Raw genomic sequence first — 22397 nt, forward strand, 5'->3', positions numbered from 1 at the left:
CCTGTGGAGGCGGTGCAGTGAACCACAGCTGAATCGAATGCAGCTAAAGTTTGCAGTGCTCTTGTAAAACTTGCTTGTCATATTGTGACAAAGAAGACGAAGCTGGCTGTGGCGCGAGACGGAGCGCTCGCGCTAGGCCAGCGGCCGTTAAAATCATCTCATTGCCATCAGTCATCTAGTCTCATTCTTTGGCTGGCCGCCAAGTAACATTAGGTGTGTGGTACTGGGTCATCATCGGCATCCTGGTCCTGGAGCTTGTGGGGACATTCCCTCACAACTTTCCCTTTTGGTTAGCTTTCCCGCAGTGCACCCTCCCACGGCTTCGCCGCGAGGAGAGGCGCGTCGCGTAACTCTCCCTGGTTAATTACCTTAGCTAACAAGGGAGGGTGCCGGCGTCACAGCGACATGAGCGCCAAAGACTGCGTTATTGCTGCGTGCGCGGGAGGGAGAGCACATCGTCTCTTAGGCTGGGACGTTGCGTGCGGATGTGTCGCCGCAGCACTCCGCTCTCCACCAGCAGGGCGAGGCCTCAAGGGGGGGAGCGTTCTCCCACATATCGCCCCGTCCGTCCGCGTAGTATCCCCTGCCCTAGCATGGCCGAACATTCGCTCTTAACCTTGCTGGTGAGTCGGACGACCTCGATTCCTTAGCGTATTTTGTTGCTAGCTGGTGTTATTGTTGTAGCAGTAAATGCCTTCCTTGTGTCAGCCAGTGTCGTTCCTTTGTTCCTTCAGAGCAAGGCCCGCCGTTGTCGGCATGTGCTCGGTAGCGTACACGATCACTGGGTTGGGTGTGGCTGTTTTGAACAGCAGCCACGGTTAAATGGGGGAAAACATAATTATCTCAAGAACAGAAAACCGGGCAAGTTGGAATGGGTTCATCTTAAAGCAGCGCTCTAGTTTCTTCCAGTACATCCTGTGTATTGCACTGCTTTAAGATGTAGTTATCTCCTCTACTAAAGCCCCGCAAGCTTCTGTGTCCTGTTTCGCCCGGCTTGCCTCAGCCTTTCAGACCTGAACCTGAACGTCATGAATTCCTATTTCACGTCCGTATTTACCCAGGAGCCAACAGCAAGCATTATTTCCGTGCCAAGTCTAAACTATGCACCTATGCCACCTGTTACCATCACAGCCGAGGGAATTTTAAAACTCATAGATAATCTAAAGATATCCACTTCCCCTGGACCAGACAACCTCCCTGCTAAGATTTTTAAAGCAACTAAATATTTCACGAGCCAAATCTTACAACTCATTTTTGCCCAGTCTCTTAACACTAGTCAGATTCCAGACGACTGGAAATTAAGCAAAGTTGTCCCAGTTTTCAAAGCTGCAGATCGCTCCGACCCCTCAAATTATCGACCAATTTCACTGACATGTATCTCTTGTAAACTTTTCGAACATATAATATACTCGCACATCGCATCTCACCTTGACCACAACCGTTTCTTCTTTCCCAATCAGCATGGTTTCAGGGCAGGTTTTTCGTGCGAAACTCAGCTGTTCGAACTTACAACTGATCTTCACCTAAATCTAGACTCCGCCTTCCAAACCGATATAATTTATTTAGATTTCGCCAAGGCATTCGATCGCGTCCCTCACCAGCGTCTCTTTTCCAAACTCTCAGCTCTGTCACTTGACCCGCTTGTCTTATCCTGGATCCACTGTTTCTTAACCAACCGCTTGCAATTCACCGTCATCGCCAGTCATGGATCTCAAACTACTAGAGTAATCTCCGGGGTTCCCCAAGGATCGGTTCTTGCTCCATTACTCTTTTTAATCTTCATCAACGATTTGCCATCTGGTATTTTATCATCTGTCCGTCTCTTTGCGGATGACTGCGTCATTTATCGCCGCATCAACAATAGCAGTGATCAGGAATTATTACAGGATGACCTAAGCCGAATTTAGAAGTGGTGTTCCGACTGGCTAATGCAGCTCAACGTTTCTAAATGTAAGTTCATGCACATCTCACGTAAACGTTCGATTCTTCATTTTTCGTACTCCCTGAACTCCATAGCGCTGTCTCAAGCTAATTCATACCGGTACCTCGGCATCGAGATAACAACCAACCTAACCTGGGCTAATCACATCATGAAACTATGTGCTAGTGCCTCCAGATCACTCGGATTCATCAGGCGATCACTTTCCATGTCCACAGCAGCCACCAGACAACTAGCATATGAAACGTACATTCGAACTAAACTAGAATACGCCTCAACAATATGGAATCCTCACCAAGCCTACTTGATAGATTCACTCGAAGCCATCCAGAATCGGGCAGCACGCTTCATCACCTCACAGTATAAATCTCAGCTCAGCATCACAGCGTTGAAATCATCCCTCGGCATCAAGTCATTAGCCTTTCGCAGGAAAACTTCAATTCTTTGTTTTTTTCACAAACTGTAATTAACTTTCCAGCACTTCGAGAAAACCTTCTACGAGCTCCGGTACGATCATCTCGTCGTTTATTTAACTCCTTAAGCATACAGCGTTTGCACGGCTCCACCAATTATTTCAATAAATCTTTCCTTCCCAGTGCTATAGAAAGCTGGAATAACCTCCCCGAACACATTATCATTGAGACTAATCCTTCCAGATTCAGACAGCTCCTAATCGACCATCTCAACGACAAATAAATTTTTCCTGCACCCTATGCCAGCTTCCAAGCCCTGCTAACTGACCATCCTGTGCTACTTCCAAAGTTGCAATTTGTTTTTGTTTATATTTCTGCTACACTCTGTCATGACGTGATTATTTGAATTTGTTACTTCTGTCTTTTTTCGTCTTGTTCTACTTTTTTTTTCTATTCTATATTTTCTATATTTTTCTGTATTTTTATATTTCTTCTATATTTATATTCATTCTATTTATATTCATGTATGACGGCTGAACACCCCTGTACCACCCCCCCTTATGTAATGTCCCTGACGGGACCCTTAAGGGTTAATAAATGATGATGATGATGAACCTCGTGGTTGCTCCCCCCGCCCAGACCACTGACACGACGAACTACACCCAACGCAAGGACCCAACCTACTGACTCCACTGATCCGAGACGCCGCTTACATGTGCCGTCACCATTCCCCTGCCTATGCTGTTGAATGTGTCCTGGGGCCTTGGCCATTGGCTCCTGCCAACCTGTGGCCCGGAAGCTTCGTGGACCGGGACTCGCATGCTCATCTCTCTCATCGTGGTGGCCAGCACTTCACTACCTTGCCATTGCTGTTGTGCCGTTGCTGGAGCCCATCACCGTTTCCCGCGTCTCTTTGTCGGTGTCTTCTATTTACGATTGGGACGATCGCTTGGTGGCCCTGGGTTGTGTCATGAAGAAGACAAAGCTGGCAGTGGCGTGAAACGGAGAGCTTGTGTTAGGCCAGCGGCCATTAAGTGATCTCATTGTCATCGGTCATCTCTTCTCATTCTTCGGCTGGCTGGCACTTAACATTATTATTTGTTTTTCTCATTTGTCCGTTTGCTCTTGATGTGCGCTGAGAAGTGTGATACTCGCCAAAAGGCAGGCATTAATGCTTCTTTTTTCGCACTATAAATATCTGCAATATATGAATTCATTTCATGCCAGAAAGCTTCAGTACCTAGTTTCTTGTATGTGACTTGCTTCATTTTTGTATTTTATCCCACCATTTTCCAGTTTTTTTTTTTTTTTACTTTCACAGCTGCACCATCCTTTGGCGAGCTCTTCTGTGTCCGCGACTTCTGTGCTAATTACTAACCAAGAATAAATTCCTCAGTTGTGCATACATTCATTTTTTCTGGCCGGTATATTCCAAACTGCTTCTGCCTTTGTCCCACTAGCTGTGTCATTGTGTCACCGCGTCATGTTGAGAGAGATCACTGCAAGACTTGCATGTGCAGCCAAATGGATGTAGCCGCAGTGTTGGCTTGGTGGTTATGATGCTTGGCTACTCAAAAGACACGGGTTCGATCCTGCTCACGGTGGTTACATTTCAACGGAGTCAAACAGCTAGAGGCTGGCGTCCATAATAGCCTGAGTCATTTTGGGGCGTTAAACTCCCATAAGCAAAGCCGAGCCAAATATATATGACATACATGGCAAAATTACTTTTGAAAAGTAATTGAATTACATTGCTTATTACTTTCCTAGAAATCTCGCAAAGGTAATTAATTACATTACAAATTGCTGCTTTGAAAAAGTAATGACAATACATTACAATTACTTCAATCAATCAAATGATCAGGCAGACTTTCATAAAGGATATTCCACAATAGATCATATTCACACTATCAATCGGGTGATAGAGAAATGCACAGAATATAGCCAACCCCTATATATAGCCTTCATTGATTACGAGAAAGCATTTGACTCAGTGGAAACCTCAGCAGTCATGCAGGCATTGCGGAATCGGGGTGTAGAAGAGCCTTATGTCAAAATACTGGAAGATATATGTAGCAGCTGCACAGCTGCCATAGTCCTCCATATATACCGCAGCGGTGGCCGAGTGATTTAGCATTCGCCTCGCATGCGGGAGGCGTGGGGTTTGATCCCCAGTGCCGTCGGTACCCACCGGTGATTCGATGGGTACAAGCTTTCCCCTGGTCTGGTGCTCGGCTTATTTAGGGTGAAATGCTTGGGAAATGGGTCTTTGACCCCACCTTGAGAAATCGAAAATATTTTGTTTCATGGCGCTCTTTGTCCGTAGATGCCCTTGCGCCATAAAAATCCACAATCATCATCATAGTCCTCCATAAAGTCAGCAATAAAATTCCAATAAGGAAGGGTGTAGGGCAGGGAGCCACGATCTTGCCAATGCTATTCACAGCCTGTTTAGAGGAGGTATTCAGAGGCCTGAATTGGGAAGTTTGGGATAAGAGTTAATGGAGAATACCTAAATAATCTGCAATTCGCTTATGACTTTGGCTTGCTGAGTCACTTTGGAGAAGAACTGCAAAGCATGATCAATTTGTTATAGTTAGGCAGAGCAGAACGGTGGGTCTAAAAATTAACATGTAGAAAACCGAGGTGTGTTCAACAGTCTAGCAAGGGAACAGCAGTTCACAGTTGGTAGTGAGGTGCTGGAAGTAGTAAAGGACTACTTAGGGCAGGTAGTGACCGCTGATCCGGATCATGAGAGGGAAATAACGAAGAATGAGTAGGGTGGAACGCATATGGCAGGTTCTCTCACATCATGAATGGCAGAAACGGGGAGGCTAACGGAAAAGGTTCAGCTCAAGTGAGGGACAACACAGCGAGCATGGCAAGAAAAATGATAGGTGTAACGTTAAGAGAACGGAAGTGGGCAGAGCGGGTGAGGGAACACACGGAGGGTAATGACATCCTAGTTGAAATCAAGAGGAAGAAATGGGCTTGGGCAGGGCATGCAATTCGAAGGAAAGTCCTTAAGGGTAACGGAGTGGATTCCGAAAGAAGGAGAGCGTATCCGGGGGCGGCAGAGAGTTAGGTGGGTGGATGAGATTAAGAAGTTTGTGGGCGTACGGTGGGTGCAGCTGGCAAAGGACAGGGTTAATTGGAGAGACATAGGAGAGGCCTTTTGGTCTGCAATGGGCGTAGTCAGGCTGATGATGATGATGACCTACTTTGAACTCGGCCATATTATGCTTTTGCATTAATAAATAGCATGTCGCGGTAACACTGTCGCCTGTGTTGCCCTTGAGTTAAAGATATGTCTTATGCAGCCACAGAAGCTAGTTCTCCTGAGAACCCACAGCCAAGTTTGTTAGATGTCAGTTGAGGCTTCTTGTCAGCGCTGCGACGTGACTATCTATATGATGCAGTCTTGAGGGAAGTACTCGCTCAAGCACTCGCAGTGCATCTGTGGGAAGATGCAGTACGGCATACCATGGAGCTCTCCTGGTGGCCCTGCAGTGCATCTGTGTGTGCGACCGTATGTGATGCTTGAAGTCGCGTAGCAGTCCTATAAACTTCACCAAGGCGGTGCTGATACCCATCGCCTCTCGTCTGCATGCGCTGGTTCACTGGAGTGCTGGCGATTGCTGGTCGCACGCTTGTCTTTCTTTCTAGACAATCAGCCAGGCAAATATATGAGGCCAAAGCATGGTCGATACCAGAGACTAAGTACTCAACAAAATTAATTTCGCTAGTAATTACTTTTCCCGTGAAATGATTGTCCCAGAGTAATTCATTACATTGCTAAATTACCAGCTCAGGAAAGTAAGGAATTACATTACAAATTGCCGAGAAAAGTAATTTTACTATTTTAATTTAATTTATGCCATCGAAACGTTGAAGAATATGGTTGGACCATCTAGACTGGATGTGGTGGCAGCATGCTTTGTGCTGCTGCCACATTCAATTCTGTTGTGGCAAAGTTATGTGATCCTGCTCGTAAGATGACAGTTTCAAAATAACTTGATTTTTTCCTCTTTTGCATATAGATTTTCTTTTCAAAAATAGTTACTGGGCATGGCAAAAGTTCGAATGCAGTGGCGTGTCTTTTTTCGCCTTATCTATTTCGCACCACTACACAAGACGCACTGGTGAGAAATTAAGAAAAAAACAGCGACTTATACACAGGGAGATGTGATACATAAAATGTTATTATTGACAATAAATCGCTAGTGCATTTTGGGATTATTGAAGGAGGAAGTGCTAATGTGTTCCTTTTTTAAGCCAACATATTACATAATTAGTAAGTTGCCAGATTACCGAATGCCATCCTTGGAGCTAAGCCATCGGCAGCTAGTGATGTAGTAGTAAAGATTTGCGCTATTTCGAACGGTGCTGCTGGGGACATTCTGGAGAGGACAAACTGCCCCAGCACCAGTGGCATATGAGGGGCTTTGCGAGCTGCGTTTATGCACGACAAATGTGTGCACTATCGTGGTTTGCCTTATTAGCGATGGTGGCGCTGTGTGCAGGAAGCTGAAGGCAGTGAGGCCCGCCTGGCCCTGCAGGAGGCCCTGCTGGCCCTGGCCCCCGCATTTGCGTCCCATGCGGATGGGCCCACCCAGCAGCTGCTGCTGGCTTTGGTGTCGTCGCATGCGGCAGCGCCCAGCCCCACCGTGCGCCGGGCTGCCCTGGGCTACGCGGCCGCAGTCTACCCGGCTGACCACGCGGCTGCCCGATACCTGCTGCTCATGGCTGCTGGTGACAGGTGGGCATGGAAGTTTGGACGCCGTTGAAAGGAGCGTGGAAGTGTAATGCGCAGAGCTGGTTTGCACATGCAGCTTACTGAGACTGTACGCTTACACTGCGAGTGAAATGAGTAAAAAGTGTTGCGTCTCTCCTCAGTTATCCCCAGTTTTCCCGATTTGCAGCAGGGAACATGGCAGCGGGGTTCTGGAAACAGTAAATGATGTGAAAAAGGCACACATGCACATCTCCTGCCATCCTCTGTTTTTAGGCCATTTCTCGCTCTTGAAATCATGCACAAACTGGCCCAAACAGCCATACTTCCCAAGGCAGTAGGACCACTGGAACGGTTTTCAGAGTAACGGGGTCCTTTTCCTGCATTGCTGGCCTTGGAACTTCGTGGCTGCTGCCACCTAAAGCTTGGAGCACCTTCATATGTTGTCTGATCCCTCTGCCCTCTTGCGGCTGCGAAGATAAAAGCCTTTTGCTTTTGATGAAATAAACACTAGTAACACTGGATGGACGGTCAAGAGGTAGCGGGAAGAAAATTTTCGTTCTGCTTTTAAATCCGCATGCTGCTTTTTGAAAACACTACTGGAGCTAGGGCCACTGAGCAAGGGACTGAAAAGGTGCTCATTACCCTGGAAGCAGTATGTATGGTAGCACTTGTTAAAGGGACCATGAAATGAAATTTACTAAATGCATGAGTGATCATTATTCCATCACTCAACTCAACATCATCATCAACCTGACTACACCCACTGCAGAGCAAAGGCCTTGCCTCTCTAATAAAGGTCTCTCTAATAGGGGTGTGTGAATATTCGAAATGTCGAATACGAATCCATATGTTTCATATTTGGTTCATATTCGTATTCGAGAATTTCCGAATACTTGGCAGCGATCGTATACCGCGCCGACTTTCGTAAATTCGATTGTGGCAAAACCGCAATATCTGGGCAAATTATCTGAATATAGAGTTTAATGTTCCAGGAAAACAATATAAAGGCCCTGTTCTCTTTCTTCTCCGTAGTTTATCGCGTCGACCGATCGCATTCCGATGCTGCTAGGTTTGACCTTGTGCGCAATTCCGCAAGTCGGCTTTTCCACATACCACATGTGCTGCGAACAACATGGGGGACGACCCGCTTCTAACTATTGCAATGCAAAAGCACGTTTATTTTTTATCCTTCTGTAATATGTTATATAATTAATGCCCACACCCATGGCATTCGTTCTGTCACCTTTACTCTCTGAGCGTAACCACCGCCATCTTGTTTTGATCAACTACGCTATGCGGGAAAGCCTACTTGCGGAATTTCGTTTGAGGCTCCCGAAGGGGCGAGACGAGGTGTAACAACAGGGCAAGCGATCCTGTAAAAATCCCGCCTATTGCATGGTGCACTGTAACCCATGCACCTCTTAAGTGGGCCTAACGGCAGGAATGACAACGTTCGGAGGGCCCCTGTCACTAGATCAAAAAAATAACCTGGCCGCGTAGTTTTGATTTCTGAGCTTCGCCACTTGCCCGTGGCAATGGCAATTGACTGTCGGCCTGTGCATTCACCAGTAGTCTAATCTCAGCTCCATGCGGCTTTCAGATGCTGACTGACGCGCTGCTGGTCATTTTTTTTTCCTTTTTTATAAGCAGTCTTGCCATTCCGACGTCAATGCGCATTCCCATCTTGCTTACATTCGCGATGTCTTCCAACACGCCGAAACTCTGTGCTTGTCATGGGCTTATTACAGGTGTTTGCACGATAGAGCCGCCTCATAAGACTACCACATTTTCTGCAGTTTTTTTTTCTTCGGGGCCGCGGGGCATTTTATAAATCAACCTTTGAATAACCCGGGCATTTCAGTCGGTTTTTTGAACTCCGAATTAATGAGGTTTTACTAGCCATCATGTTATTTTTGTTTCCAGTCTTGTCATGTTATGATATTTCATTTTGCATGACCACATTACAGGTTGGACACTGTTATGCTGTTTTATTAAGCAGTATACATTTCCGCGCACATCATGTTTTTTTTTTTATACAGTGCTCAGGCAGTCTAGTTTTGTTTATTTCTGTTGTAAAGGTCGTACACTGTTTTGAAAAAAATATGAGCAACAATGTTTGCTTGTTTATCTTTTCTGAATTTATTTTTTGTGCTGGCCAGATATTCGATATTCGAAGCCATTTTTTCTTCATATTTCGCATTACATGCCCTGCCCAAGCCCATTTCTTCCTCTTGATTTCGACTAGGATGTCATTAACCCATGTTTGTTCCCTTACCCACTCTGCCCGCTTCCGGTCTCTTAACGTTACAACTATCATTTTTCTTTCCATGGCTCGCTGCGTGGTCCTTAACTTAAGCTGAACTCTTTTCGTTAGCCTCCACGTTTCTGCCCCGTAGGTGAGTACCGGTAAGATAAAGCTGTTGCACACTTTTCTCTTGAAAGAAATTGGTAAACTGCCACTCATGATCTGAGAGAACCTGCCATATGTGCTCCACCCCGTTCTTATCCTTCTCATTATTTCCCTCTCATGATCGTGATCAGCTGTCACTACCTGCCCTAAGTAGACCTTTATCACTTCCAGCCCCTCTCTGCCAATTGTGAACTGTTGTTCCCTTGCTAGGCTGTTGAACATTACTCTGGTTTTCTGCATGCTAAGTTTTGGGCCCACCATTCTGCTCTGTCTGTCTAACTCATTGATCATGATTTGCATTTCACCGCCTGAGTGACTCAGCAAGGCAATGTCACCAGTGTCCTCAATTGTTTCCAATTCAGGCCTTGGAACGCCTCCTGTAAACATGTGGTGAATAGCATTGGTGAGATCATGTCTCCCACCTGACACCCTCACTCATCACTCCACCGTAAAAATTTTCAATCTAGTTTCTTTATATAGCAGGAAATTGTGGGCTAGGTGGTGGTTCATACTTGGATGCGCTCTCCGTCTTGTCTGTTTCTTTCTTCGTCCCTTGTCGTTCTCACTTTTAAAATATGCATTCAGTAGCCTCATTAACACGGAAGATATCGGCGATTAAAGATGCTCTTCCTCGCCCCCTCAACTCGTACGCCTTGATGCATCAGAAAAAAAAAAAAAACAGGTCGGGAGTTAACTCCTCCATGCCCTATCTCTGCCATGCCTAATTAGAAGGCTCGCCCAGGTTGCCCAAGCAGCAATTTCTAAAAACATTCGTAAATTATAGGGTCCACACAAAGATTTTAAATTCGACCCAAATACTTTGTCCACAAAGATCTGTTAAGGTGACAATCAATCTTTTTAGGGTCCTTTTAATTTGCCTTAATCGTCAGTGAAAGCATCAGGCTTTCATTGTGCCCCTCATTCTCTTGGCATAATTCATTCTTTCTGAGCACCTGCTAAGAGCTGTGACTATCAGCTGACGTCCTCCATAGCAGCAGTCGCATTGCGGAACTTTGAGGGAAATTGGTCTGTTGTCGAGGCTCAACATGCTTGCCAATGCTTGCAAATTCCACTTCATTTCAATGCTTCCTCTAGTCTTTTCCAATGCAGTGTTTTCCAATGCTTTGTGCACAAAGCGGTTGGACTTAGTCAGAAAAATAGGTTTTTACCAGGCTCTTGCCGATGTTTTTAAGCATTGATGCCCAATTCTTTCTTTCCTCAAGAGCATTGATGCTGTTGAGAGGAGCCAAAAATTCAAGGCTCTTGTCTAAGCTCTAAAATATTTGTGAAAAACTTGTGTGAATGGCCTGTCTATACAAGACATCTACCTCGTTACCCGATGTTATGGAGACTCTTAAATTGGAGAACTTCATATACAAGATGTGCCGAGATGTTTTGTAAAACTTACACATGAATAGGGAGCATGCCAGCTGCTTGTGGGCAGATGTGCTGTGTCTTGTCAGTTGGTTTTGTGTGTGTCCTTTGTTGGTGCTAAGCTAGAGCAGCAGCTGCTGGCATTTTTGCAGCCAGGAGGAGATCCGCCGTGAGGCGCTGAAAGCGCTGTACCCAACCGAGGGAGCAGCCGGCCAGCTGTTCTCCCCGTTCCCTGATATGCTGAAGCTGCTGTATGACAAGGTGACCTTCAGGACATCTTGGCATGGTCTACGATACCTTGTCAAGGCTGTGATGCCACCTGTATGGTAGAAACTGGGAACTTTAAATGAAGGATCAAAGAGCATCAAAATGACATCGGGAATAGTCGCTCTACAACTAATGCTTTGGCAGAGCACAGCAAAGGAGCAAGACACGCTATTGAATAGGACAAAGCATCTGTCATCACCACAGAGAAAAACTTGTCATCGCGCCTTCTTTTTAATCATCTCACACACCGTATTTGCTCGCATAATTGGCGCATCTCCTACTTTCTACCTGGATTTTTGAAAAAAACAAAAAAAAAAACTCGCCTATTTTGCAACCTCTGCTGCGTCAGCTCACCTGCATATGCATGGGGCAAGGTTGGGAAGATCGGCCACGTCGCTGTGTGCGGCTGCGAAAGGTGTGAGTGGCGAGGGCATGAATTATGCGCTGTTTACATTGCTCGCTTACACTGGTGGTCGCTTTCCCGGACAATCAGTTGCACGCGAACCCAAATCTGAAACTACCGAACCGTTCGCTGTTGCGTTTCCTGCTAGTCAGCCGAGCCGCACACGAGGGCGCTATTTTGTCGCGCCCGTTATCTCCTTTGCCTCCCACTACTGGCTTCGTGATTGTATCGTTGCGCATTTATTGCTCTGAGCGCGGTTATTGCTCCGAGGGGAAGTGCATAACGTGGCATGGGGCGGGAGGGGGTATGCGAGGGATGTAAGATGGAGGCCCAGTCTACATATAGGCGGCAATATATACAGTATATATATTGCACGCTATGACCTTTGTAGTGTTTATACGAATGTGTTCAGAAAATTTTCACGTACTTTGCACGCCCTCTTTTTGAAGCCTTCATTTAAAAAAAAAAGGTGCGCAATTTATGCAAGTAAATACGGTGCATAACATGAAGTGCGCTCTTAATAGATTACATGGAAATCATCCAGAAATGTACAATCGCTCACTGCTCAGTTTCAACCATCCTCATTCTGCCTAGCACACTGTGTGATCAAGGGATCCGTAAGGGCCCCGGAATGTCATGTTTTCTTTCGTCAAATGTTGGCGAGTGTATTTTTACTATTTTAGCAATGTTCTGTCCTCACCAGATTACATTCTATTGAATCCCTGATTAAGGTAACCTTTTCGTTCTCACTTTGAGGGCAAGCTGGCTGGGGTGATGCACCTGTCAGTCTTGTTGAAGGCATTTTTGGCAGTGCATGATGGCCATCATGCTTTTAGGATGGGGATGTGGCTTTAAAATCACAAAAAATGGCCCAAATATTGCTTTCTTAAGTCACTATGCCGTGCTTACACAATTGTAAGTCAACTTGTTTTTTTAAATTTGAAAATTCGAAGCGGGGGGTTGACCTACAATCGAAGCCAAAGTATGGCACCATAAATAAAGGCGAGAGAAATGAGACATCAGAGATGCTACAGCGTGGTCGCAATTTTATGTTTGCTCTGCGGCTCTGCCTAGTAGCATTTGGCTACTCTCCGCGCTTGTTTGGAAGGATTTTTATTATCATTTTTGTTTTACTTTTAACTACGCACTCGGTGCTCATGGGAGTGTCGATAGTTGATGGAAGGGCCAGCGCAGCTCACGCATAGTTTTTCTGTGGCTCTGTTTGACGCATTTGACTTGATTGCTGGCCACGTTTTACCAGTTTTCAATTTAGTGCTTCGTCACTCGTCATTTGTCCTCCGGGGCTGGTAAGCGTTCGGCACTTGTTCATGGCTACATTTAAGATGGCTATCATTCTTTACGCCGAAGAAACGAACAACTACCCGCCGGGCCTCAAGTTTGACATTTCAGAACGGGTAATGCAGGTGTGGCAGCTTCAGCAAGGCAAAATTTTCTGCTATTCCGCGCGATGTCATGGTCCTGTTGTTTGCGAAGTGGGAGATTTCGCTGGACAATGGCATTGGAACCAGGTCTTAGAACTACGTTCTGTGGGACCGCAGCAGTGATGTCGACAGCAGCACTAGTGAGCACATTGGTGCAAGTGTGGACGAGTGGTCCAGTAACTAATACATCTACATTTTAAAATGTGCCCATGGGCACTCCCTTCTTTTGTTTTTTTCTGACATTGCGATATGGGGGTGTTGACTTACATTCAAGTCGACTTACAATCATGTAAATATGGTGTCCACTCGAATTCCTAATTTTCTACTCTGTCCTGAAGTCTCATTGCTGAAATCCATCAGGAAGTACCCTAAAAAAATTGTTTCATGAACTTTGGTGGCATTGCATATCGGGAATTCCAGTTGTATGACTTAATGTTCATCTTGTGAAAGAGATTTCCTCACGAATGTTATGTCTGTGTTAACTCTGTTTTTTTTTTTTAATTCCACTCCTAAGTCTATACTGCAGGTTATGAAATCTTTGCTTTTCAAGTTTATGAATTACAAATTTTTTGTATGAAGTATTGTTCTCAGCCTGAACACATCTACGGACACTGCATCGCAAAAATTCGAAACTGAAAATTTGTGTTTTGAAAAAATAAATTCTAAGCATGCCCTGACCTGTAGCATACCTGTAGAAAAGCAATGAATGTTAAAGCCGCCATCTGCTATAACATTATTTATAATATGCTAAAAACATTTCCTGTAGATCCATCAAGAAATAAAAAATTATTGCTAAAAGCCACATCCCCCTTTAAAATAGACACAAAATTTTAGTTGTGTTTTCTCTCTTTAGAACGATGTGCAGCACATTAGAAAACATAGACAGCCACATGGATTGCACCAACAAGCAGCAAATAGTTTATAATTGAATTTTTCTTTATAATTTAATTTTTTCTATCATGCCGTTTCGTTTTTGATCTCAATACACAAATGATGGCTGTGAAATATAATACATAATACATATTCAGGTCTTGTGAGGCATATAAAAACTGCCGTATGGTCGCTGTTTCTTCATTTTAATTCATATTAACCCTTACCTGCCCAAAAGTTGGAATGACAAAAATGAACAAGCAGTGATCATATCACAGCTTCTGCATACATCATGTGACCTGAACACATCTTGTACGTGACAGCCACTTTTGAAGCCAAAACAACATTAGAAAAAAAATTCAATGATAAATTATTCAGCAGCCGTAGGTGTGTTCCTAGTCGTGACTAATGATGCCATTGTCAAGGGCATCAGCCGAAAATTTGCTGTCTCTTCTTTAATATGCCATCAAGGGACCTTAGATTGTGCCAGGCAGCATAAAAATGCTGCCTGGAGTGGGCAGATAGGATTTTTTCACCTCGCTGTTGCGTTGATGTTGCTCATTGGCACTGTGCACAAAGCTGCAAGGAGGCATGTGGGTACAGGGTGCCCAGTGCTTTAGCACCTGACGGATATGTGCAGTGCAGGTGTCTGTTGCCTCTGCAGGCAGGTGCCACGGCCTCTGGCCTGCCCAGCGTTTCCAACTTGCCCTGGAGCCGGCCGCAGTACTCAGAGGTGAGCACCACACGGATGTCTTGGTTGGCATGGGTCTTGGAAGCATGGGTGCGATTTGCTGCATGAGGGAGATTTCAGCATTCCATTATAAGTGACGTTGCATCTGAATTTTTGCTAATCTTCTCTGACAATGCACTTAGTAGCAAAATAGCTTGGCAGGGCAGACTGATCGACTTGTATTCGACGCGAAATATTGTACCAGTAGTGCAGCAAATTGATTGAGGGCACACAGTGTGATTTCAGATTTTAGTGCATATGACGGGAAGGTGTGGGTACAGTACACTGCATCTGTAAAGAAAGTTAACAGTTACAATATTCGCATTTCCGGCCTTGTCAAATTGCCACCGTACTGCATCGCTGTCACGAATTTTTCTGTGTACTCGCTCCATGCAGGCAATTCGGGCGCTACGCTGCATGGCCTGTTCCCTGGACATTCTCTCTTTCGATATAATTCCCATTTACCTTTGTGTATTGGTGTTGTCTTGCACTGGCTAGAGGCATGTACCAGAAGTGTGCATTTAATGAACTTTTGATTTCAAAGTGAAAGCAAATAGCAAAAGTAGCTGCAAATCTAGTAGAATATTTTCAAATATGAATTTGTTAGTTTACCTTACCTCTTCCGCAAGTACTCCTTTTACCTCCTCTGTCTATGAACATTGTTGCAGATTTCGGTGAGCCTATGATAGCCCCATCATTACTGAGCAGATAAGGGAACGGAAAAGAAACACATGACGGAAGCCAACAGTCACTGAAACGAATAGGAGCATAGGGGATGTTTTTCTCTTTCTCGTCATTTTTGGATACTTTACCCATTTGCGCCTAAGTACCGTAGGGAAGCCACTGCGGCGGCTCATTGTTGCAGCGTTTCTGCATTTTAAGCTGCGTTTCCCAGGCCCGGCTCGCTTATATGTGAGCATATCGCTGTAGGTTGCAGATGCCTTGCCCCCTTTCCCTTAAGCACCACGAAGAAACCTTAGCATTTCTCCTCTTCGTGTCGTGTTCCCGCAAAAACAGGTGTCTCGAATACTAGCGCGCGGTTTTTATTTTTGCTGTTGTTGTTGCTGGTGGTGATGATGGTGCTTTGCCTCCTTGCATCTAGGCACTGCAGAGAAGCCACCATGGCTTTTTAGGTTTTTTGTGTCACGTGCCCTGACGTTTGGCCCACTTGTATGTTTGCGCATGTGTGGTTGGTCAATAAATGTATTATACTGTCACGTAGTGGTGACAGCAGTCCAGCGAGAGGGAAGATAGTGAAAAGGGCTTTCAAACTAAATTCTTTATTTGGGCTGACTTGCGCTCGCCACTTGCAAAGAACTGAATGACTCGGCAGCAACGTAGCAACAAACGTGCTCGGTGGTCGTCGAACGGAATGCCTGCCACTCACAGCAGCACTCAACGTAAAGCTGGTGGAAAACTTTCGAGATATGTGTGCAAAGTTACCACAACATCCTGGAACAACGTAGAATCGGCTCTGCCTGGATGCGATCAATTAAAACAAATCTGGTCGTGTCTTGTATCGCAAACGAAGCGATGAACCAGCGTGCCGGCAGCTTTGAAGAATGAACAAACAAACAGTACAGAGATTCGCACCAGTACGACCACAATTTGTCGAAATTTTAAATTGTAATACCTGGGAAGTCGTGTTATCCACGAATACATTAATCGGGAGAAATATAGTTTAATTCTATGGGACATTTTTAATGTTCGTGGTTTTGAGCATACGAACCGTGAAATCGTACGAGACAGGAACATATCAATGAGGCTTTATTGTATTTTATAGCCATGCTGCACAGACCGGGAAGGTACTGCTTGCCTGTATTATGCCCTGCTGCAAACTGACTCTCAAAAACTGTCTTCTGATGACATAACAAGTATGCCAATGTTCCATGTGCTGGCGTTGCACCTGCTTGTGTGTTGTTGAGGACCCAGCACTGTCACTTGATGGTGGGGTTGACAAGCTCTGTTGCTCAGCTCCAATGCAAGCTCCAGAAGCCCTGTTTCTTCGAAAGCTTCAATGCAAGAAATGATCTTTGTTCATTGTGGCCTGGAAATCTTGTCCTCATGCTTTTTGCAAACAGAGACATGTTGTCATCTGCTGCAGCAAAGTCCTTCAGCACTGTATGCATTCCATAAAGGAATGGTATCGCCAAAGACAAGGTTGCATACTACTGCCCACTCAGACCTCTGGCTGTCGATGCAATTGGCTCGAGAGCCTTGACCAGTCCAGCCACTGTTTTCCACTCCTGTGGTGTCATTTTGGGTGTCTCAGAGGTAGTAAGTTAATGGCAAACTGCATCTTTCAGCTTCAGGAAACAGTATGCTCTATGCACGAGATATGCTCTATGCCACCTTGTCTCTGCATTCTGGATGAGCCCGAAGAGGGGTAACTCCATCCGCCGCTGGCAGTCCTTTAGCCTTGCTGCAGCTTGGGCGTTGTGCTTGTAATGGCCCACTATTGCATGGCATTTCTTAAAAATGGCAGGCAGTCCTGCAGTTTCTTCCCTGAGATTCTTGATAGCCATTTGCAATGTATGGCCCAAACACTGCATTGGAGTACACTGAAAGTCCCGAAGAGCTGCACATAAATTGCGAGCATTATCCGTCACAACAAAAATGGGCACCTCTTGCAGTGGCAGATCCCATTCGTTCGTCATTGCTGGCAGGTGTGCTAAGATGTTGCAGTCAGTGTGACCATCCATCACATTGTGTTTGCCAAAAACGAACAACCTCATTTCAATGTTCGAGGTCAAGTAATGGCACATGAGTCCAGTTTAGCTCTGGTTTGACCTTGACGTCCACATGTCACTTGTGAATGACAAAGACTGTACGCCTTCCTACAGGTCGGGATGAATTTGACCCTTGACAGCTCTTACAGTATCCCTCTACAGGTCAAATCGTTCTTGAGAAAGTTGTCTGGGAGGCGGCGTGAATGAATTCGACCCTTGACAGCTCTTACAGTGTCCTTGTTCAGGTCAAATCGTTCTTGAGAAAGTTGTCTGGGAGGCGGCATGAATTTGACCCTTGACAGCTCTGACAGTGTCCTTGTACAGGTCATATCGTTGTTGAGAAAGTTGTCTGGGAGACGGCATGAATTTGACCCTTGACAGCTCTGACAGTGTCCTTGTACAGGTCATATCATTGTTGAGAAAGTTGTCTGGGAGGCGGCATGAATTTGACCCTTGACAGCTCTGACAGTGTCCCTGTACAGGTCATGTCGTTGTTGGGAAAGTTGTCTTGGAGGCGGTATGAATTTGACCCTTGACAGCTCTGACAGTGTCCTTGTACAGGTCATATCGTTGTTGAGAAAGTTATCTGGGAGGCGGCATGAATTTGACCCTCGACAGCTCTGACAGTGTCCTTGTACAGGTCATGTCGTTGTTGGGAAAGTTGTCTTGGAGGCGGTATGAATTTGACCCTTGACAGCTCTGACAGTGTCCTTGTACAGGTCATATCGTTGTTGAGAAAGTTATCTGGGAGGCGGCATGAATTTGACCCTCGACAGCTCTGACAGTGTCCTTGTACAGGTCATATCGTTGTTGAGAAAGTTGTCTGGGAGGCGGCATGAATTTGACCCTTGACAGCTGTGACAGTGTCCTTGTACAGGTCAGATCATTCTTGAGAAAGTTGTCTGGGAGGCGGCATGAATTTGACCCTTGACAGCTCTGACAGTGTCCTTGTACGGGTCAAATCATTCTTGAGAAAGTTGTCTGGGAGGCGGCATGAATTTGACCCTTGACAGCTCTGACAGTGTCCTTGTACAGGTCATATCGTTGTTGAGAAAGTTGCCTGGGAGGCGGCATGAATTTGACCCTTGACAGCTCTGACAGTGTCCTTGTACAGGTCATATCGTTGAGAAAGTTGCCTAGGAGGCGGCATGAATTTGACCCTTGACAGCTCTGACAGTGTCCTTGTACAGGTCAAATCATTCTTGAGAAAGTTGTCTGGGAGGCGGCATGAATTTGACCCTTGACAGCTCTGACAGTGTCCTTGTACAGGTCATATCGTTGTTGAGAAAGTTGCCTGGGAGGCGGCATGAATTTGACCCTTGACAGCTCTGACAGTGTCCTTGTACAGGTCATATCGTTGTTGAGAAAGTTGCCTAGGAGGCGGCATGAATTTGACCCTTGACAGCTCTTACAGTGTCCTTGTACAGGTCAAATCATTCTTGAGAAAGTTGTCTGGGAGGGGATTTTGTACGCTAGCTTCATATCATTCATAAGCTCCCTGAACCCCTAGCTTCTAGCAAAGTCATGCTGCTACAAATCTAGTGCTTGCACCCGGAAAGTCCTCACCATAATTTGTGTTCTTTGCTTCCTCAAGCTTAGATTTGATGGAAGGCTGTGTTGCATTTTTGACCTTGTTCGCTTCCCACTTTCTGCCAAAAACGAACTGAACGAAGCACGATGCTTGTTCTTCAGGTGGCTTGCCAGTGGTGTCGTTGTGCCTGATGGTGTCCGAAGTTTGGCATGGCAGGTCTTGCATGTTGCTTTTTGAGGATTGTCTTTTACAAAATGCTTTCAGATGGCACTTTTCGTATGCTCAGCCATGTTGCTGGGACAGGCACTGCACACAGAAACCTTTGTTCTACAGTGGCAAACGTATGCAGCATGAAAAAATGAAACCATAGAGCCAGAACAATGAAGCGCTGACAGCGTTCTCATGTGGAGAGCCAGGAGCAGGAAAGTTTTTGCACTCTACAGGTGGTGACGCGTGCATTCATCGTCATCATCATCACCCTTTTTGTTCAGTTCACTGTGGTTCCACTTGTGCCGTGCTTTTGTTCCATTTGAAAACTTAAAATTTCGGCAGATTTGCCACTTTTTTTCGTGTCTTTGGTGTGCACTGCTTGTGTGGTTGCTTTTCCTCATGACCTGGGTCCCATAGCGATGTTCCAGCTGCATGAAGTGTAGATTTTTTTTGGCTGTTCATGATTCGGTTGCACCATGACAGTACTTTCAGGATTGTGCCATTGTGAATTTAGTTCCACCTGCTGTGCAGAGGCCGTAAATCAACAATTTGTGATGCACAAAAATAATTGGGAGAAGAGGGAGAAATGGCAGATCTTTCATCGCACCTGCACTGGCACTGAGCCTGTTGCAAAATAAAGAGAGCACTCGGCCGCCCAAATACCAGGTATTCAATTTGCGAATCGGACATTTCATGAACTTGCAATTCAATTTGCATTTGAGTATTGGCACACTCCTAGTTAAATTGTATTGTTGCGGAAAGAATATTGCCACACTGCTGTCTCTCTGCTGGCGCCACCTAGTGGCCGAACCTTGTCTCCCAACGCGTGGCCGAACGTCTTCTTTATCTTGAATGAGCGCGGCGGTTTGGCAAGCCTTGCCCCTGTAAACGGCTGTGCTTTCTGCTACTTTTGCCGGTGACATTTGGTGGAGTACCCCGACGATATACTTGACGCTTCTCGCTGACGCGCGAACACCACACCTGTCCATAAAGCGAGTCATCGCCTGTGAGGCCTGCAACCTGAGTTTAAGCCACTGACAAGACCTATGCGAGCTATGACTTCTACCACCGACCATTCCGACCGATGTAAACCTGCACCTCTTGGCCAGTCAGGAACGCTGCGTAGAAAGCCTAATCTATTCCTTCCGCGACTGTTTTGCATCAACTTCCAAGGTGCGGCAGACGCCCCTTACCAAGCACCGAATTATTGTTGCTGACGACCAAAGACCACTATGCCACGCCCTTATCGGGTGTGTTCAAAAGAACGTGACGCCATCCGCTGCCAAGTTACACAAATGCTCCAGGACGATGTCATACAACCGTCCACGAGCCCCTGGGCATCACCTGTTGTTCTCTTCATGAAGAAAGATGGCACCCTCAGGTTCTGCGTGGATTACAGGCACCTCAATAACGTCACGAAAAAAGGCTGTGTACCTTCTGCCACACATTGATGATTCGCTAGACCGCCTGTGCCATGCCACCTACTTTTTGTCCCTTGACCTCCGCAGCGAGTATTGGCAAATAGAGGTCGACGAATGCGACCGAGAGAAGACGGCCTTTATTGCTCCTGACGGTTTATACGAGTTTAAGGTGCTCCCTTTTGGCTTGTGCTCAGTCCCTGCCACATTCCAACGAATGATGGACACCGTGCTGTCTGGCCTGAAGTGGCAGTCGTGCCTCGTATATCTCGATGATGTCGTTGTCTTCTCCAACACGTTCGATGAGCGCCTGAAACGTTTGCGTGCTGTTTTAGAGGCCATACGTTCCGCTGGTCTCTCTCTCTCGAGCCCGAAAAATGTCACTTTGCGTTTCATGAGTCAAATTTTCATGGTCACATTGTTAGCGCTCGAGGTGTTAGTCCAGACCCCGAAAAGACTGCCGCTGTAGCTGCCTTCCCCAAGCCAACAGACAAACGGAGCCTGCGTCGTTTCTTGGTCCTCTGCGTGTACTATCGCCGGTTTGTTCACAATTTCTCCAAGCTCGCTGAGCCACTGGCCCGCCTGACGAAAGATGCTGAACCCTTCATCTGGGGCCAAGACCAGGAAAGAGCCTTCACAGAACTCAAGTCCCATCTCCAATGTACGCCTTCACTTGGCCACTTTGACGAAGAGGCCGACACGGAACTGCACACTGATGCCTGCAACGTTGGTCTTGGTGCGGTCCTTGTTCAACGGCAGGATGGTCTAGAACGCGTGATTGCTTACGCCAGTCGCACTTTATCCCGTTCCGAAGTCAATTATTCCATGACGGAAAAGGAATGTCTGGCTGTGCTGTGGGCAGTTACGAAATTTCGACCGTACTTGTATGGCCGCCCGTTTCGGGTTGTGAGCGACCATCATTCACTGTGTTGGCTGGTGAACCTGAAAGTTCCCTCGGGGCGGCTTGCTCGATGGAGCCTTTGGTTACAAGAATTTGATGTCACCATTGTGCACAAGTCTGGCCAGAAACACAGCGATGCTGACTGTCTATCCTGCACTCCGATTCCTTGCCCCACGGACAAGTCCGACCACGATTCCACTTTTCTCGGTGCTGTCACCACGCCCACCCTTGCTCGCCAACAGAGGGCAGACTCCGAACTGCTACCCCTCATCGAGTACCTCGACGGAACCGCTCCATCTCCACCTCGACTCTTCAAGCGCAGACTTTCATCGTTTTGCTTGTGCGATGGTGTCCTCTACAAAAAGAACTACGGCCCAACGGACACTGTCTATCTGCTTGCAGTGCCTAGAACGCTTCGTGACGAAGTTCTGCGTGCGTGCCACGATGACCTTTCTTCGGGCCACCTCGGGTTTGCCGCACGTTGGCATGCATCCGCCACAAATACTACTGGCCCAGGCTTGCTGAAGTTGTCCACCGCTACGTACGAACCTGTCGTGGGTGTCAGCGCCGGAAGAGACTAAACCTGATCCTGCGGGATCCTGCAGCCTATCGATCCTCCGCGCCTCCCATTTCAACAGGTCGGCATGGACTTACTCGGCCCATTTCCGCTGTCTTCCATGGGTAGTCGGTACATTGCTGTTGCCACTGACTATCTTAGCCGCTACTGTGAGACCAAGGCCTTTCCCTGTGGTACCGCCGCCGAGGCTGCACATTTTTTCATTCACAACATTGTGCTTCGTCACGGTGCCCCAATGGTCATATTAACTGACAAGGGAACTGCGCATACGTCGGCACTTACGAGCGAGGTACTTCGACTCAGTGGCACCAGCCATCGAAAGACTACAGCTTACCATCCGCAAACCAATGGACTGACTGAGCGGCTTAACAAGACAATTGCCGATATGATTTCTATGTATGTCGACGATGACCATATGAACTGGGACCGGATACTGCCTTACATCACG

The 22397-nt window shown here is 46.4% G+C and overlaps 1 protein-coding gene across 1 annotated transcript in view; it reads left to right on the forward strand.

Annotated features, from left to right (window-relative positions):
* The window catches only part of LOC144124506 (proteasome adapter and scaffold protein ECM29), a 409805-nt gene that overhangs the window by 64095 nt on the left and 323313 nt on the right, over positions 1-22397 (forward strand). The window contains 3 exon segments of the mRNA XM_077657223.1: positions 6876-7111; positions 11024-11132; positions 14518-14586. Coding sequence (XP_077513349.1) covers positions 6876-7111; positions 11024-11132; positions 14518-14586 — 414 coding nt within the window.

This window comes from Amblyomma americanum, chromosome 3 (assembly GCF_052857255.1).
Source record: "Amblyomma americanum isolate KBUSLIRL-KWMA chromosome 3, ASM5285725v1, whole genome shotgun sequence".
Lineage (NCBI taxonomy): Eukaryota > Metazoa > Arthropoda > Arachnida > Ixodida > Ixodidae > Amblyomma > Amblyomma americanum.